At 44.0% G+C, this 17569-nt stretch overlaps 1 protein-coding gene across 5 annotated transcripts in view; it reads left to right on the top strand.

Annotated features, from left to right (window-relative positions):
- Positions 1–633: 633 nt before the first annotated feature.
- Positions 634–17569, top strand: part of STAB1 (stabilin 1) — a 60250-nt gene continuing 43314 nt past the window's right edge. For 2 of the 5 annotated variants that reach the window (XM_037383926.1, XM_037383923.1), the window contains exons 1-11: positions 649–732; positions 1829–1963; positions 7651–7787; positions 9270–9385; positions 10595–10680; positions 11781–11850; positions 12732–12827; positions 13271–13387; positions 14127–14323; positions 14536–14669; positions 16189–16316. In XM_037383926.1, the coding sequence (XP_037239823.1) occupies positions 1883–1963; positions 7651–7787; positions 9270–9385; positions 10595–10680; positions 11781–11850; positions 12732–12827; positions 13271–13387; positions 14127–14323; positions 14536–14669; positions 16189–16316 (1162 nt within the window). In that variant the 5' untranslated portion in view covers positions 649–732; positions 1829–1882. Of the gene's footprint in view, positions 733–1654; positions 1964–7650; positions 7788–9269; positions 9386–10594; positions 10681–11780; positions 11851–12731; positions 12828–13270; positions 13388–14126; positions 14324–14535; positions 14670–16188; positions 16317–17569 lie in introns of those variants that run through there. The other 3 variants (XM_037383924.1, XM_037383927.1, XM_037383925.1) reach the window with 3 other exon arrangements.

Raw genomic sequence — 17569 nt, 5'->3', positions numbered from 1 at the left:
CTTCAAATCAGTCTTTGTGTGTCCTTTTTCCCCTGTACCATTTTCACTGTTGAGCCATTTAGAAAAGGGCCTGAAGGTTGATTAAAGATGCCCATGCTTCTTCAGGTGCCTCAGGCAGGGTAAGCTGTTTTCACTCTAAAAGCTTATCAGCTCCCCGTGGTTGCCCAGTACTGGCAGCTTAATCCCCATGTCATATAGCCAGCTCTTGGAAAATCCATCAACAAGCAGTCAGCATCCTTCTAGGCTGCCTGTGCTAGCTGTGTATGCCTAACAGGTGACATGGAGCAGAGAAGCAGTCTCATTCTTCTGTTTACATGGTCAGTCTATTACCATGACTGTAGGTAAAGCAAGCATGGTACAGATTCCGTACTAATATGCCTCTGCAAGAATGTCCCCACCGTCCATGTGCGACTTTGACATCGCCTCTCCCTCGTTCCACAGATCTGCAGGGTACCAAATGGTTTCTGGAGCTGCGTGAACCCTCTGAGCTGGACAGAGTTGCCATCTCTTGGGCAGCAGTAGTCCTAGGGCTGCAGTTGTCCTGGAGCAGGACAAGGGGGCTGAGTCGTCAGATAGAGCTGTGGGCTGGTACTTCTCTACATGGGTTGCAGTGGATGGTTGTGTGCCTTATCTGCTTCCTGTCAGCGCAGGATATAAAGTAGTGCTGGCTGTTCATCATGCTGGCTGTCTCTGTAGGATGGAGGAAGAGGTAAAGCACAATTAACGGCACTAGTAAGTACAGCAGTTCTTATATACTTTATATGTTAGCATGTGTATCTTTGTGTGTATGCAGAGGGCAAAAAAATATTAATGGTCCCAACTATTCATGTAAACACAAGAATAACTTCCTATCCTGGTTTGTTTAGGCACCTTCGTGTACTATTAATGGCTCAAAAATTAAAAGATCCCTCATTGCTCAGTAGGATTTGTTACTAAAAGAAATGGTCCTTCGACTGCTCAGTACAGCGGGTTCTCTTAGCAGCATAGGGAGACAAAGCCCATGTAAAATCTGTCAATAATCAATTATTGGTTGTTTGTAATGTTTAAAAGGAGAAAATAAATTGCAGACCATACCTCAGGGTAGCATGTATTTTTTCTAATCCCATTTTGGGACTCTCCTATTCTGAGTGGTATGAAAGTGCACCTTGGATTCATCAGACTGTCAGCAGTGTTTGGAAAATTATGTATTCTGCCATTGCTGCCATAGCACCTGCAAAACGTGATGCTTTTGTTGCTGAGAAATTCAAACATTTTAAATAAATATCAAAGCCTACCCAAAGTGCTCGATTGGTTGATAAGTGTGCTTACATTGTTGCTCTGAAGCACAGCATGTCGCTCACATCGCTTTGTTCGTGCATGCTTTGGGACAGGCAGGTAGGCAATGGTCAGGTCTACCTTCTGTTTGAGGTGGTGTGGACATAGTAACATCAGTGGTAAAAGGAAATTACCTTACCCTTCATCAGTTCATGGTATTTGTTTGCCCATTGGATTTGCCTTCAGTTAAGCATACAGTTAACCTCTTTTCATTCCAATTAGTTGAAAACTAAGGATTTCCTTCCTTCTGTTTTGAACTGATATGTAAGAGGAAATCCGTAGATGTTCCTGTTTTGAGTAAACCTTATACTAAGGAGTTCTGCTTCTGCATTTAAAAAAAGAATAGAAAGAAAGAAAAAGGTGGTATTGGTTCAGACGTAATACTAGAAGTAGCAGATCCACTTCTGAAGGCTTTGCAGCCAAAGAGTACAGTGCGAAAATGCTTTCTCCCGGTTTACTTTTAACCTCTGGTTTGTCTTGGATCTGATTCTTAGTAGGCGGTCTTATCTTACAGAAATTGCAGCCTCTATCGCCACCCCTTTGTGGAAAGGGTCCTGCCTGTAAAAGCATGAAAATGCATCCTCGTGGGTTGCTGTTTTTCTTCTTAGCAGCATGCTTCACTCCCACAGCTGACTGCCAGAGTCAGAAGGTAAGTCTGTGAGTCTTTGTTTAAATGTTTATTGAATGGTTCTTCATATTTGGACGGTTGCATGTTATGAAATAGTCTTCCCCAAAACTCCTGTTTTCATTTACATTTAGTTAGATGCAGAATAGCATCCATAATTAAACTTCAGGACTCTAAGGTATCTTCTTTGCTTATGTGGGTATGTGTGTAGTCCAAACTGAGGAACTAAAAGTAAGGTTGAAAGGAGCTGCTTGAGTTTTAGATCAGGTTAAATTTGTATTTAAGTTCAGCACTGAATGCAAAAGTAGCAGTATGAAAGGAATACATTCGGCGTCTTTGTCTTCCACTATTTTCAGTACATGTGATGGGAGCTTAGCATCTGGCAGGACAGGTCCATAAGTTTCCCAGAGGAATTTTCTGAAAAAAATGGTTTAAATCTCCTCAAATTGTTGCTTTGCAACAGGGTAAATACCTTTGTTTCAAGTACATTTCCCAGCAGCTCCCCAGTGAAGAGTGTGGAATACTTCTCATTTTGTCTCAGGTTTGTTGATTTGCTTTTGATTCCTTTATCTCTGTTCTTGTGTTTAGCAGCAGCAGCTAGAAGAATGTGTGATGCCTTTGTAGATCTGTACTCTAGGCTCAATGGTGAGGCAGCACATTTTCGGTAGGCTCGAACTCATTTATTTGTACTATATTGTCTTCTGCCATCGCCCTTCTTGCGTCCTGCTGTTGGAGGAATAAACTGTCCTACAAAGTCAGAAGATGTGTGGGGCATTTGGAAATCCTATTCCCCGGGGACCCGAGTTATGGCAGAGTTGTCTTGTCTTGAATGACAGAGGGGCCCAGTGGGGAGCAGACAGACTTGTGCTAAGGAAGGTGCGTGTCAGCCTGTGAAAGACTTAATTTAGGAACAGCCATAGCACTGAAAAGATGCTTCAGTGTCAGAACTTTGGGTGGAAGCTTTTGTCTAGACCCTTTCATAAAAGGGCCACAAATGACGAATAAGCATACAAATAAGCTAAGAGCTTCATGAACCTGTAGGCTTGTAGGATCATTGAGGTGACCTGAGCACGAACCTGAAGTGGCTCTTCTGGTAAGTTTTGTTTGCCTGGAGTCATGGGCTCCAGCCAGATGGGTTCCGGTATAGTAGTGTGATCAGAGGTGTGGGCTCACATCTTCAGCTGGTATAAGTGGAAATTTCAGTTTCTTCACTTTGAGATGCTGTGTTGATTTCTGTAATCACTGAGATGTCAGGCTTGGCATGAAACAGTTAAAATATCAGGTAATGAGTACTTGCTCACGGAGAAGTGAAATGTTTTAAATCACCTCTGCAGCACTTTATTTAATCCAGGAAAAATAATTCCCTTTTAAGAGTTTTTTTCCCCAAAAGGTTCCCTCTTTTTGGAAAAAGAGAGTAAACATTTGAAAGGTTACAATGGGAGGTAAGGAAAAATAAGGGTCTAATGAAATCTTCTCTATTTAGGCCATTGAATCTGATTCCAGTAGAGGTGCTGTGGTTCCACAAAAGGCCTCCACTGGTCTGCAGGAGCCTTGTAGGGGCCATCAAGAGAGATTTTGTGCTAGCTGTTTTTCAGTGATCTTACCCCGGGTCTCTGCTTTGATGGCTCAAACAGGACAGCAGATCTGTTAGCCTGATTTGGGTTGTGTATTCCTCCTGCTATGGGCTGGGGAAGATGCAGCAGATGTCAGAACCATGAAAGTTTTTCTGCTGGGAGGAGGCCAGTCCCAGGCTGTGCTAGAGGAGGAATGGAGGCAGGTGGGAAATGAGGGGAATGTTCTCTGCATCCTCCTGCCTTCAGCACTCTGCAGCTGAGGTGGTGTGCAGCACCCAGGGCAACAGCTGATCTTGTGTTAAGTGATCTCTGAGGTCGATTGTTCATCCTCATGTTGAAAAGTGTCTTCCATGGACAAATGCAAAGGGTTTGTGTCCGGGAGCCACCGGTCTGTTCAGATGAAGTGTTACTGAGAACTTCTTGGGAAGGTGCGTGACTATAATGACTCCAGCATGTGTCTACAGCTCTGTTTTGTAAAGGGCAAATGCACTGGAAACTCGGTGATTCATTAGATAATGTCTGTTTCCAGAACTGACTCCCAGGATTGTTGGAGCCAAACACTGACGTCCAAATGTGTTTTTCTTTCTTCCTTGAGATTTTGCCATGCAGAAGGATTTGTGTTATGATTTAGGAGGAAAAGATAAAGGGTGAAAATGAGGGGAATTAAACTAGCCCTTCAAAGAAAACCTCCCCAGCTTATTCTCTTGAGGTGGAATAAGATAAATATGAGCACTTGAGAAGTAAGGGACCTTTGTGTCAGAGTGAGGGGGAAGGAGACACTGCAGCATCCAGAAGCTCAGATATGTCTCAGCTAAGCAGAGAGAGCAGTGGCTGCTCTTGCACGTGCATGTGTTTGAGTGCAGGGAGAGAGCCCAGCCCAGCCCTGGCAAGGCAGAGCTCGGTGTGGATGGACAGAGGCACCCTGGCTCTTAACTTCTTTCAGTCTTAACTTTTTTCAGCTACAGCTAGACGTCTTCTGCTTTCAAAGTGTCCTTTAATTTTGGGGCTGCTTGAGAGTGCCAGTCTTCCTTTTCTGTTGCTTTGTTCCCAAAGTGTGATACAGTCCAGGCTCTCAACATCACCTGATCAGAACAGGGACCGTTTTCACCCCCTTTCCTTGACAGATGTAGCCACCATGCACCTCACTGACTCTTGGCCCACCAGGCATCACAGGGGCAAGCATTCCCTCTTGCTGCTTCCCCTCCAGTGGCTTGTAACTTGGAAACAGCGGTTACAGATGAGCCCAAGGGAGCAGTGCATCATTGTTTTCCATGAGGCTGTGCCCCAGGAGCCACCTCTGACTCAAACTCCCATGTATTTTTCATCCTTTCCAGAATTCGAGTATCCAAACTGTTGAATTTCATGTCCCTTGATTCCCTCTTCTGCTTTCCTAAGAAGCAAAACACTTCAGAAAATGACTGCTTCATCAGTTCTGTCACCCAAATAAGAAGGGAAATATTTTTTTTTAATTATTTTCCACACAGATGTTTTCTTCCTCTTTCCTCCTGCTTCTGGCTGCTGACACAAGTGTGTTTCCTTATAAAAAGGGGAAGATCTTACTGGATAGCTGCCTAAAGTTCATGAAGTGTCCTAGGAAGGTAGGGTCAGGGGGGATTCCACAGTAACTGTCTTGTCTTAGAGACCTGCAAGTAATTAAAGATGCCAAATGGGAGGAGTGACAGCCCTTCTCTCCCGGTGTCCATCTCCATTTAGAAATGGAGACATATTGATGAAAGAAAGAGAAGAAAAATAGAGTAATGTGTGAATAATGGTGTCTTCCTCCACCACCATGACAGAGAATACATTTAAAGGCCCAGCTGTGTCTGGCAGCCAACTCCTGACGTCTGAAAGTAAAGCTGAAGTAGAAGATTGGAGTTTCAGTTTAGTGTTTTGTGCTCTACTGTTTGTGTGGTCTTTTTCATACAGATAGGGTAGCTCAGACACCTGATAAAGGTTTGTTGGGTAATTCTGACAAGGTTAAGATCATAACTCATGGGAAGGCATCCACCTCTGTGTTTCTTCCTTGGGCATCTTCCCTTTCCTCTTTCTGAGGTATTGTGTCAGTGAAGGTTAAAGCTGGGATTTGATGGGACTAGAAAGGCAGGAGATGTACTGTTCTGTCAGAACCATGTGCCTGGCTTCAGCTGGCTCATTTCAAAAGCCCAGCTTTGATCTGTAGACCTAATTTTTACTTGAATCAACTGGTTGGATGGACTTCTTCCCTACCCCATCAATGGCATTGCCGTGTTTTGCTCCATGAAAAAGGAGACATCTCCTCTAACTGCACTGTGTGCCCGTGGGGTGGATACATAAGGAACAGCAAAACTGACCACTGTGCCGGTGGATAAAATTAGTAAAGCTGGTGCTCACAGGACGTGGATAGGTGGATTTGGTGGACCTCAGATTGGTTTTGTGCCATTTATAAAGCAAGGGAGTCCTTGACATGACAAGTTCCTTGGGGATTCTGCCACCAAAGGAAGTGAAGCTGACTGTACGGTAAGAAAAACCCCAGAGGCACAACTAGAAGTTAATATCCATGCGGATGGCAACCACAGACACAGCAATCACTTTCTTCATTGGGCAGCATTCTTGCGTGGATGGGTGCAGAAGGTGAATCCATGAAGATGGGAAAAAGCTCAAAAACTCCAAGCAGAGGGAAGGGGGGTGTGAGTCAGAAAACCATTCCAGGGAGATGTCTCTGTGGACCTGGGACTTGAGGGTTATCTCTCAGGAGGTTTTCCTGACAGGGTCTGCTGGCTATCATCTGGGAAGGCCTTCCTGAGCTGTTGATAACTAATGGGAAGCCATGAGCTTCCTCCCTTGCCTCGAGGCAAATGTATGCATTTGGGCTTAAGTTCGTAGGAAGCAAAGCTGAGATTACTGATGGGATCCGAAATGCTGCTGCATTAACAGCATTGTTCAGGATTGGTTTAAAAATTCCCAGATCAAGGCCTCCTCCCAAAATTTGATCTAATGTTTTTGTTTTTAGAAAATACAGTGCCTGTAGAGGCACAGTTGTGGTGACCTGTGTGCATTTTTTTCCACCCAGTGACCTTTCAGGGCAAACATAGCTTGTGCCTCCCAGCTTTTCTCTGCCATCATCGGTGAAAAACATTATCTCTTTTTAAAACAAGCATGAGGTTTCCATGCAGTTGCTTGACTCCAGGCGTTCAGAAGTTCAAGGAAACACTTTTGGGGTAAAATTGTGAGCTTTAATGACAAGTTTGCATATAGTGATGATTATTTGCTCTGAGGCTGTGCTTTTTTTGTCTGCTCTGGCTGTGTTTCTTTTGGAGATGCAGGGTTGGTGGGTACAGGGGTACAGAAAAGCTCTGTGAGGAAACCTGAACCGTGAAGTTATTCTGGTTAGATGGAAGGGCTTGTGCTGGATTTATCACCAACCATGTGAATTATCCAAGTCTCCTACCTGATCTTCTTGCTAATGTTCATGGAGCCCTTCTCAGCTAGGGTGAAAACATCAAGAGCCATCCAAGTAGACAGAGAGGTGCAGAGCACCTTTCCTTTTAATCCACCACCACCCGAGCTGCCCCTGCACCTTCTCAAAGACAGCTTCCCTGAGAAATACTTGTGTTAGCAGCTCCTGGGTTCTGGGAAATAGACTGAACTAATGCATTTGGTTCTTCAGACCCCTGGAACAGCAATGAAACCACCAGTGAACTGGATCGCATCAACGGCATGGAAAAGAGAAACCTTTGTTTGCTGTGTTGCATTTTTATTCAGTGTCTTCTGGCAAGGGTTATTAATTTAGGGCTTGTCCTTACATACCACTACCATGTGTTTGTAAAAGATCAGCTTAAATTAACAGTGTACTGTTATGATTGTTTTAGAAATGGTTGGAATTTTTGCTGAGGCATAGGGGGAAGATAAGATAGCTGTGGTCTGCCCTATTGCCTTCTAGCTGAGATGCAAGCAAAGTAGCATGCAGCAGCATGACATGATGGTTTAGTCCATATGAGTGTGTCGTACACCTCCCAGCAGCTGCACTGGTCACTGCCCTCCCCAGTGATATCTAAAGAATGGTGCAACGTTGATAAAGAAGTTAAAGGTTGGCAAGATGAGTGGCTAGGGTAACAATTTAATTTTTGGCTTATTTCCATTCTGTTTTTTCTTTTCAAGTTAAAATCCATGCGATGCAATATCAAGACGATGTTTACCTTGAATACAGCATGTACTGCTTGTGCTGCAGCGCCTAAAATGTTATGTCCAAGAGGCTGGTTAAAGACCACCCAAGGATTAGGAGTGAGGGACTGCAGGTAAGGCCTATTTCCTAACTATGTTAAGGTTTTGATGCAGCCCTGCTATGCAAGGAGTAGTGTGTATGCCTTCAGGAAAACACACGTGGGTTTTGAGCTCTAAAGGTCCAAGGAGTTTGGTTTTCAGATGCATGAAAATGGATTTATGGCCCCTATTATTGTTGCTTTAGTATCCTTCCAAATCCCAAGGACTTTTTGCTGGGCATAAGGTTCTGTATACACAGAACAAATTACATGATAAATTACTTCTAACTTGCCCTAAACAGCCTGAGTTTGCTAATCCTCCTGTAGCAACTTAATAGAGGTCTGTCTAGCATAGAAACCTGTTTAAGATGCAGAATTTTGTAGTGGATTAGTAAGAAAATAATGTAATGACAGTTCCCTTTGTATATCCTCCCAGCCTCCAGCAATAATCATCTGAACTTTTTACCTTCCTAGTTCACTTTATGACAATTGCTTGTTCATGTGTTCCTTGCTCTTACTCTGTTGAGTATGGCTCTAATAGGAAAAGGGTAGAGGAAAACTGAATTAACCAGGAAGTTTTTGAAAATGAAACACTATAGATTATTGTTTGCATATCTATTCAGTAGTGAATGTTAACTGTTAATATATAGCTCCATTGTCTACTGTTTTCTGTGATTCACTATTCTGTTGAAATACTTCAAAAATAGCTGTGGCAGTTTTGCAGTTTGTAGCAGTTTTTGCACAGACACACGTAGGAGTCAGATTGAAGCCAAAGCAGCAGTGCTATTGAGACAATTTCCAAGTTCCTTTGGGGAAGGATGTTGTGCCAAAAATAAAATGAAGTGTAAGAATAATGTGAGTGTATGCAGCTTTTCTGGATGTTATCTGCTCTTGTGGTCGTTGTTGGGCAGACCCAAGAATAGTTCTGTACTTCATACGTGCAGAACAAGAGGCACTGCCACCAAGGGCTGTAGAGGTGATGGATGAAGGGTTGAAAAGAAGATGCTTCTTTTGGGGATTTAAGATGTTTGTCCAAGATTGAATAGAGAATCTGTGAATAACACAGCTGTTATATCCAAATTTCCAGCATCTCAATCTAGAATCTTTAGTGCAAGACAGAAAGGGACAAGTCCTGCATGGAGATTCTTTTTCTTTCAAGGTTATTTTAGGTGCAAAGCCAAGTGTTGAGTCACCCAGGAGTTCCTAACTTTGTTTCAGTGCTGTCAACCCGCAACCCTCCAGCATCCAAGGGTTCTGTCCTGATGTCCTCAGACTGCCGAAGGTCCTGTCTCATGTCCAGCCGCTGACAGATTTCACATAACCAATTAAATCAGTGGGCATCCTTAGAGAAGACATTAACCCAAGTGCAAACTCTTGTGTGCGTGTGTGGCAGAGGGAATGAGTGCCCTTCCTTCCGTTCAGAGTCCAGTGCGCTGCAGCCTGCTTGCTTAGAAACCCTCCCACAGGCATGTGGTATATTTGTGCTGTAATAATGAATTTTGGGTTATTCTTTTTAAGATACACTGTCAAGTTAGGAGAAAATACCCTTTCCCAGCCAGGGTGCCATCACATGTGTAAGAAGGAAATAGAGGAGAAAAAGTGTTGTCCAGGATTCTGGGGTACAGAGTGCTATGGTAAGTTTTTCCATCTTTTTATAACGCTGTCTAGCTGTTGAATAAGTCAAACCAGTTTTAGTAGCAGGCATTAAATATGCATTGAGGTGATTAATCTTAATTATTCTTTGAACACTCACAAGGCCTCCCGTTATCTGTCTGGGAGGTTCAGAATATAATGGGGAAGGAATCTCTCCTTCAGATTAATTGAATCCTCTTACATTTAACACATAACATAACCTCCTTTGATGGAACTTCCTTTTGTCTCTTCTTTAAAAATAAGCTTTTGGGAAGGGATGTTTTTGTTCCTCTTTAAGAAAGTTTCCAAAGGAAGAGGAAGATATTTCTTTCTGATGTCCCTCTAGTCTGCAGTGTGTGTGCCATGTGTCCTCCTGTATAGTCTGGAGTTAGTCAGCCATTCAGCCACAGAAAATACTTAGCAATTCCAACCCAAGGTGAAAATAACTGTCCCAAAGCTCCCACTTTGTCCCAGGTTTATGCCAAGTACATAAGAATTTGGTTTTTCTTGTCTCAAAAATCCCAAAGTAAGACCTGCTAAGCTAAACACTTCTCGTATGATTGACTGATTGCTGGGGTATGGAAAGGCACTCTGTAGTCCTGCAGAAAATGGGAGGATGTTTGGGTGCTTGAGCCTGTTCTCACACGAAGTGGTTTGAATAAGCAACTAACTTGGTCAGAGGAATCATGTGCCTAAAATGATCAGAAATAGTCTCCAGAATTTAGAGGTACCCCACTCCAAAGATGTGTGGACCATGTTTTTCTGAGCACATTTGCAGCTTTTCGTGAAGTCAAGAGGGAGCTAAAAATGCTCAGTGTCTTTGCAAAGCAGGCTCCTGTCTGTCCTGAGCCTCAGAACTGCCCTCAGATGTTTGATACCGCCTTTCACTGATGCTAGCAGCAGTGGTTCAACCTCAAAACATGTTTCAGTGCTGTCACTGAAATGTAGTTAGTTATGGCCCATTGGGACTTTGCCTTAGACTTTTATTAAAAGGCTTTTCTTAGATAGCAGCCAAATCGCTCCTTGGTGCCACTCCCTGCCAGATTGACCAGCTCTGGGCTGGTGTTAGGTGTATTGGATAATCAGACAGGGACTTCGCTGGTGAAGAGGCCATGGCTTTCGCACAACTGCAAAGTTTGGGGGAAGAGGGGATGGGGATAACGTGCTGGTGGTTCAGTCTAATCTTACCTGGTCTGTCTCTTGCCTGCTAGAGTGTCCGGGTGGATCTCAAAATCCCTGCAATGGCCATGGGACATGCTTGGATGGTATACAGCAAAATGGGACCTGCATCTGCAAGGTCAGTGCATGATTTATTCTGAGGGTGATGTGCTTTTGTCAGAGGGAGTTGTATAGCATCGGTGCAGATGCTCTGGATGAAGGCTGCCCTTCTGCCTGGAAGGACATTAGCAGCTTCTGTCATTCCAGCATCATTATGGTTTTCCTGGAAGGTCAGTGTGGTCTACAGTAGCACTAAGATACTCTTTGTGAGAGTATGGAGTTGGATCTCTAGGGAGAAATGAAGACAGAATTGCCTGAATTTAACCCTCTGATCAGTAGAAACAATCAGTGTCTTTCTTGTCTGTGGCTGCAGGAAGCCCTGAGATACTTGCCTCTTAATGAGCTGCACCTTTTCCAGACTTGAATGATATATTTCCCAAATGAACTGGTCCCACGCCTTGGCAGGCAGATCCACCCTCTCTCAGGAAAAGCAGGAGAGGTCAGAAATAGAATTTAGGACAGATGTTTATTTTTTTTCTTTACAGCTCCAGACTTAGTACAACAAAAGTATAAACAATTCCTGCACGTTTGAGTCATATAGAACAGTGATTCTAAAATTTTTACCTTAATTAATGTGTGAAACTTGAAACTTTCTCTTATGAACTCATGTTGTTACAGTATCCTTAATTATGTAATTGTGAGCTAAAATCCTACTTCTTGGTCCCTTCTTTAGGAAAAGTTGATTTTGGATCTAACTCAAAGTCACCTTATATCAATTAAAATATATGCTGAAGGTCCCCACGCCCTCTAAAATCAATGTCAGAAGTCCTGTTGGCATTAGTGAATTCCATATTCCCTTTTCAGAGGTATCAGAAGCCAGCTGGTGTGTTCCTGTCTGTGATCAGGATGTTGCTTACTCAATGCCCGCCAGAGTTTTGCTGGCACTTTGCACGCCCTCTGTGTGTCAGCTCACACTGTGATCTTTGCCACGGGGGCTGGTTAATACTGCTATTATTAATAGCACTGAATATAGCACTGAACATAGCAGTTTTCTTCACTGTATTGCTTCAGCTGTCACGGAAAATAAGAAACAGGGAGAGACTTTAAACTGTAACAATGTGTGGAACAGTGCAATGATACGGAAAAAGTAACACCTGGGACATTTTGGGGCCCTTCTAGGAGCAGTACAGTGGTTTTGCCTGCCAGAATTGTCGAGATGAAAATCGTTTTGGCCCAGACTGTCAGTCAGGTAAGAATGACTGATTCAAGTGAAACCTCCACAAAAATAACTGAAAGCAAGGAAGGAGGAGGGGGTGGTTGAGTGAGGAAGGGTGCTGGAGAGGAGGAGAGCATGCCAGCTGGCAGCGTTCAATAGCAGGTGTCTTGGCATTTTGTCTTTGTGCCCTTCACTGTTCCATTAGACAAATGATCCTGTCTTTCACTCGGATCAGTCCATTTTTCCTATTGTAAATCTCTCTCCCCTTACCAGGACTATCCCAGTTTCCTCTCTTTTTAGCCAGGCTGTTATCTACATCCCTGAAGCAACCCACACTCACTTCCCAGTTTTTCCACACTGCTCCACTTGTCTCCCAGCTTCTTCCTTGTTGCCCTCTCTACAGAATTAATACACACAGTGCTGCTTCTCATGTATGGCATTTTTGGAAGCGATTTATGACCAGTGCAGCCTGGCTGTTAAAGGAGCCCTTTTTTGTCCAGCTCCTGGTTCCCTTGTATCCACACAGGTGAGATAGGTGTGATCTTGCTGGTTGTGCTCACACAATGACACCAGTGCTGGGCTTGCAGATGTGGTAGGCTCTGGTTCCTTCCACGCTGGCTTCAGGAGACTTAGAGAAGTGGGAAGTTAAAACACGTGGCTGAAAAGCTGCTCTAGATCTTGCATTCAAGGCTGCTCTTGCAGGGTAGTACTTTGTCTTCTTGAGCCCAGGACATGCGGTTTGCCCTCTGTAAGCTTTGAGTGGCATGACCAATTTTTAAAAGGAGCTACATTTGCTGTGGATTGTTGGTGGGAAATGAGGGTGCCAAGTCCCAGGGCAGTTGGCCAGCGTATGCCTGAATCCTTATGTACTGCCTTGTAGCTGAATGTCAGGTTTGCTTGGACTTCCTTTGCAGTGTGTGACTGCGTGCACGGGGAATGCAACAGCGGCGTCACTGGCAATGGAAGCTGTACGTGCTATGGAGGCTACACTGGCCCCAGGTGTGACCAAGGTAAACAAATTGGTAGCTGTAGAGGGCCTGTTAGTACTAAACTATGATACGGGCTTGGATGCTTGTGTCCCAAAAGGAGCTGGGGAGCAACGAATAGCTTGGGAATGCAGAGGGAAGATGATCTGAGCGCTGCAGATCTAGACAGAGGGTCTGGTGCCCACTCCATGGCTGTGGCAGAGATGTACCATCTCTATGTGCCTCTGTTCTTTCTCTGGAAACCAGACAGGTCCTTTCTTCTCTCTAAGCCTTGTGGGACTCGACTACCCAGGCTGCCAGTGATTTAAAACTGTCTGTACTGCTTATATCCCCTGGCTTTTGCGCCCACTTGGGGGCCTCGGGAAACCACATTTGCCTTCATTTCCAGATATTTCATAAGGTAAGTTGTACCTTCCGGCAGTGCCCTGCATGCTCAAAGGGAAACTGTCTTTGCTGTGTGATTCCAGAGCTTCCCCTTTGCAAAGGTGTGACATGCGAGGCCAACAGCGAATGTGTGGTAAGGGATGGGACAGCGATGTGTGACTGCAAGCTGGGCTACAGAAAAAGTGGGAGCACTTGCCAAGGTGAGAAACTTCTCTGTGACCCTAAATAGTCCTCTCTTTGGAAAAATCTTATTGCACTGGTATCTCTGGATGAATTTGATCACTGTGAATACAATGCAGAGGCTTAAGAACCTGTTTTTTAGGTACCCCTTTAAGATTAAGGGCTAAGTTTTTGGGTCTCTTCTCACTTGGTCCTGAAAGCAAGAAATTAATTAAGAGTTGCAGGTTCCATCCAGCACTCACTTGTAAGTATGTACTAAATAACTGTGACAATGGGATATTGGTGAGTCTGTACCAGTCTAAATAGTAAGGTATGTAACTGAAGGATTTCTTCACTGATTTCAGATTTAAGTGTGCGAATTGGTTTTGTTAAAAGAAAGTCAATTAGATATGCATGTGATTAGCTAGCTGTGGATACCTCTGTTTTCATTGGCTTTTTGCAGTTTTTGCTGACCCAACTGCAGTTTTATATATCCTCAGATATGATGGAAATTCAGAAGTAAATCCAAGCATCCTCTGTCACTCACACTTCCGTTACTGAAGTAACATGAAGAATGTGTCATCCAAACTCCTCAGATTAAAAACCCCAAAACATCTGCTGTCTGAAATTATTTTATTTTCTGGGAAATTTTAAAAGTTTAGTAGTATAAATTCCTTATAGTCCATTCTTTCCAGGCCTTTTGCATTCTGCTGTGCTGCAGTAAGTCTGTTTTGAAAAGAGGGATTTGGCTACTCTCACCTCTCATCTCTTTAACCGCAGCTCAGGATCCTTGTGCTGCTTCTCCATGCTCTCCCTTCGCCGTATGTAAGGTTCTTGGACCACAAAAGAATCAATGTACCTGTAAAGAAGGATTTCAAGGAGATGGGAAGATTTGCCAGCCCATAAACCCTTGTGTTGACAGCAATGGAGGCTGCCCAGAAAACTCCACCATTTGTGTTTACAGACGTCCAGGAGAGGTAAGGGCAATAACGGCATGTCAGCAACCTGTAAGGGTCTGAAAAATGGCAGGGTGCCAAGCTCTTCAAATGAGCTTACCATCGTGTTGGTCAAATCTGCTGTCCTCACCTTAGATTTTGCAAAGGGGAACCAGACATGTCTTTTGTAAGGTAACTTCTTTTGTAAAAGATGCTGAATGCAGTTCTATAATCACTGTGTTGCCTTCCCTTAGGCATCTTGTGTTTGCAAGCCTGGGATGCGTAGGAGAACTCCTTCATCTGAGTGTTCTGTATTTCCCAACGATTGTCGGCAGTATTTTTGTGATGTGACTTCCACGTGTGAGCTTGATTCCCAGGGGAATCCTAGGTAAGCCAGGTTAAAGAAGCTTATTCTGCAGCTAGAATGGAAACTCAGTTTGGATGAGCTGAATTTCGAAGAAAATGTGAGCTAACTGAGGAGAATGGGCTAGAGCCACCGTTTGAGAAGAGCCTGTTTGTAACAAGTGCATTGAAAGTAAAGAGTTTTACATCAGTCATTGTAAATTTTGTCATGTCACAAGACACTTTAAATCTAGGGCAGCAGCCTTCTGTGGTGTGAACTGGAGACCTAGTTCCCCAAGTTAGTGGTGGCAGTGGGGTATTATCAGTTAGTAATCCGTTATTAAAAGGGAGATGTGTGACTTGTTTGCTCCCATTTGCCCTCACGTGATTCTGAGGGCTAAGTCTTTATCTCTCCTCCCACTCAGACCTGTAAGCGAGAAATGCTTCCAGATTGACAGGGAAGGGGGAAGTTGAGGGAAGAAACACCAGACCTCATTTAGTCCTCTGAAGCAAAACACCTAGAAGTTGATACCCCTTAGATGGGAAATATTGCCAGGTCTAGGATCATTTTTGCATAATGGCCTCCCAAACACCAGAGAAAGCTTCATCGAGGATTTTGTGTGTTACCAAGAAAAGGTGGAGCTTCCCTGAGAGACTGAAGAGGGCAAGAGCAGTCCCACCTCCTTGACCCTTCCTTCTCCAGTGCTGCTAAAACTGTTAGCATCCACCTGCTCACTGTGTGCTTCAGGCCAGAACTGAAACACAGCCGCTTCCCTTTCTGAAGATACGCTAGCAAAGTGCAGGACGCGGTGTTCAGCACAGTCCCTGCCTTAGTATGTCTGTTCCCCAGCAGCTGGCAGTCAGCCCTCTGACACTGGAGTAACGTCAGATCCCTCCCCTGTGTTGCATGTCTTTGCATCCCTGAATCAGAAATAGCAGAGCCGATACTTCTTGGACAAAACCCAAACGGAAAAAAACATGGTTATCAGCCAGTGATCTTAAGTAGTCTCTGAGTAATGACTATAAATCCGTGTGAATCAGGACAAAGATTTTCACATGTAGATAAGCTTTTCTGGAAAAGTCATTAGCCTGACTGGGGCCCTCATTAAGTCTTAAGAGAAACCGTAGCTAACTGATGTGCTTGAGCTGGCACTTCTCACTGAAGCTGAGGGGTCACATTGGAGCTGTTTGCTAGATTTTCACATAGGCTGTGCTTTTTAGGGATTACCTCAAATTGTCTGATGCTGAATATCTAGTTAGAAAGGTGTGGATAATTATATCGTGGCTATCTGTACCTTGAACTTTAGAGCAGACAATCCTTATGTTGATTGTATCTGAGAAAGCATCTTCATCCTCTTCGAGTAGGTCCAAATTTGCTTGCACTCCAGAAGTGTGCATATTTTTTCCTGTCACTTAGTTTAGGCAGAAGTTACTAAGCTCTTACCTACACCTTAAAGCTGAGATTTGTCTTTCAAGTGTAGATACCGAAATGTTCTACTCATATTTGTTGAGTATGTTGGGAACTGTTTTATGATGGTTTGTTGTGTTTCATTCTTGTCTCTTAGCTGTGTGTGTAAAGAAGGGGAGATTGGAGATGGGAGAAGTTGCTATAAAGATCTCTTGAGTGAGATAAATCGGTATAATTCACGAGGAAGGTTTGCTAGGAACTTAAACGTCGCCAGGAAGATGTTTGGTAAATGTCTTTTGAATTTTTGGGGGGAATGGGACAAATGTGGGAGCAAGAGTGTGTCAGAAAAGGCTCGAAACCTTTCAGTGTAATAGAACTATTTTTCAGTGTATGACTCCGGGGAGATGATATGGCAGCCTTCCAGTACTTCAAGGGGGCCTACAAGAAAGCTGGAGGGGACATTGTACAAGGGCATGTAGTGATAGGACAAGAGGTAATGGCTTTAAACTGAAAGAGCGTGGATTTAGATCAGATGAAAGGAAGGAATTCTTTACTGTGAGGGTGGGGAGACACTGGCACAGAGCAGCTGTGGGTGCCCCATCCCTGGCAGTGCCCAAGGCCAGGCTGGACGGGGCTGGGAGCAGCCTGGGCTGGTGGAAGTTGTCCCTGCCCACTGCAAGGGGGTTGGAAAAGGTGGTCTTCAAGGTCCCTTCCAGCCCAAACCAGCCTATGATTCTGTGATTCTACAAAATTAAACACGTCACATCTCCAAACTCAGATTACCAGTTCTGGATTGTCAGTTGAGGAGACTGTTAAAGAGAGTACTGTGGCTGAATGTATTAGGTATTTGACAGTCCTGGTGAAGGATGTACCATATCTGCACAAGAAGGAAAACGTGCCTTGGAAGTGTGATTCAAACCTGTTTGTATCAAACCACCAGTGTGCCTCCACCTGCAAGTATCTGTATTGAAGGCTCAGCACTCTTTCAAGTGTCGTTGGTTCTTCGAGCGGTGATGCTTGAGGCTGGTGTGCCATGGGTCCTCTACTTAGTAGAACATCTACTAAGCCCTTAAATGGCCTTCTTGCCAGCATGCGCGTGTGAGTGGCAATTATGGAGATGAAAAGGCCTTATTCTATGCACCATGGTAATTTCTGAGTGAGCAGTTGCTTTGCAAAGGTAGCAGACTGGTTTAGAACCCAGGTACTGCAGGTGCGGGGAGTGATATCCACAAAGGTTAATTTTTGCCTCACTGTAATACAAGGAAAGAATAAGAACCCTTTAGCTCCCATCAAAGCATGTTTATGTTAGATACCTTCTCCAACTCATCCTCTACACAGTCTTCTCTACCTCTGCTAACTTGATGGGAGCATAGAGATAGGGCTCAAAGCTCAGCTTAGCTTTTGTGAATACCCCTCCCTGCTACGTATCACTGTTGCCAACACTTGTTTTTTGCATATGTTTTCCATAACGATTTGTGCTATTGGCAACCGCATGAAGATCTCTGGGATCTTAACTCCTATGCAGTGGGACTTAAGAG

This window comes from Falco rusticolus, chromosome 4, assembly GCF_015220075.1.
Source record: "Falco rusticolus isolate bFalRus1 chromosome 4, bFalRus1.pri, whole genome shotgun sequence".
NCBI classification, from domain to species: Eukaryota; Metazoa; Chordata; class Aves; order Falconiformes; family Falconidae; genus Falco; species Falco rusticolus.
This window is presented reverse-complemented; position numbering and strand designations above follow the sequence as displayed.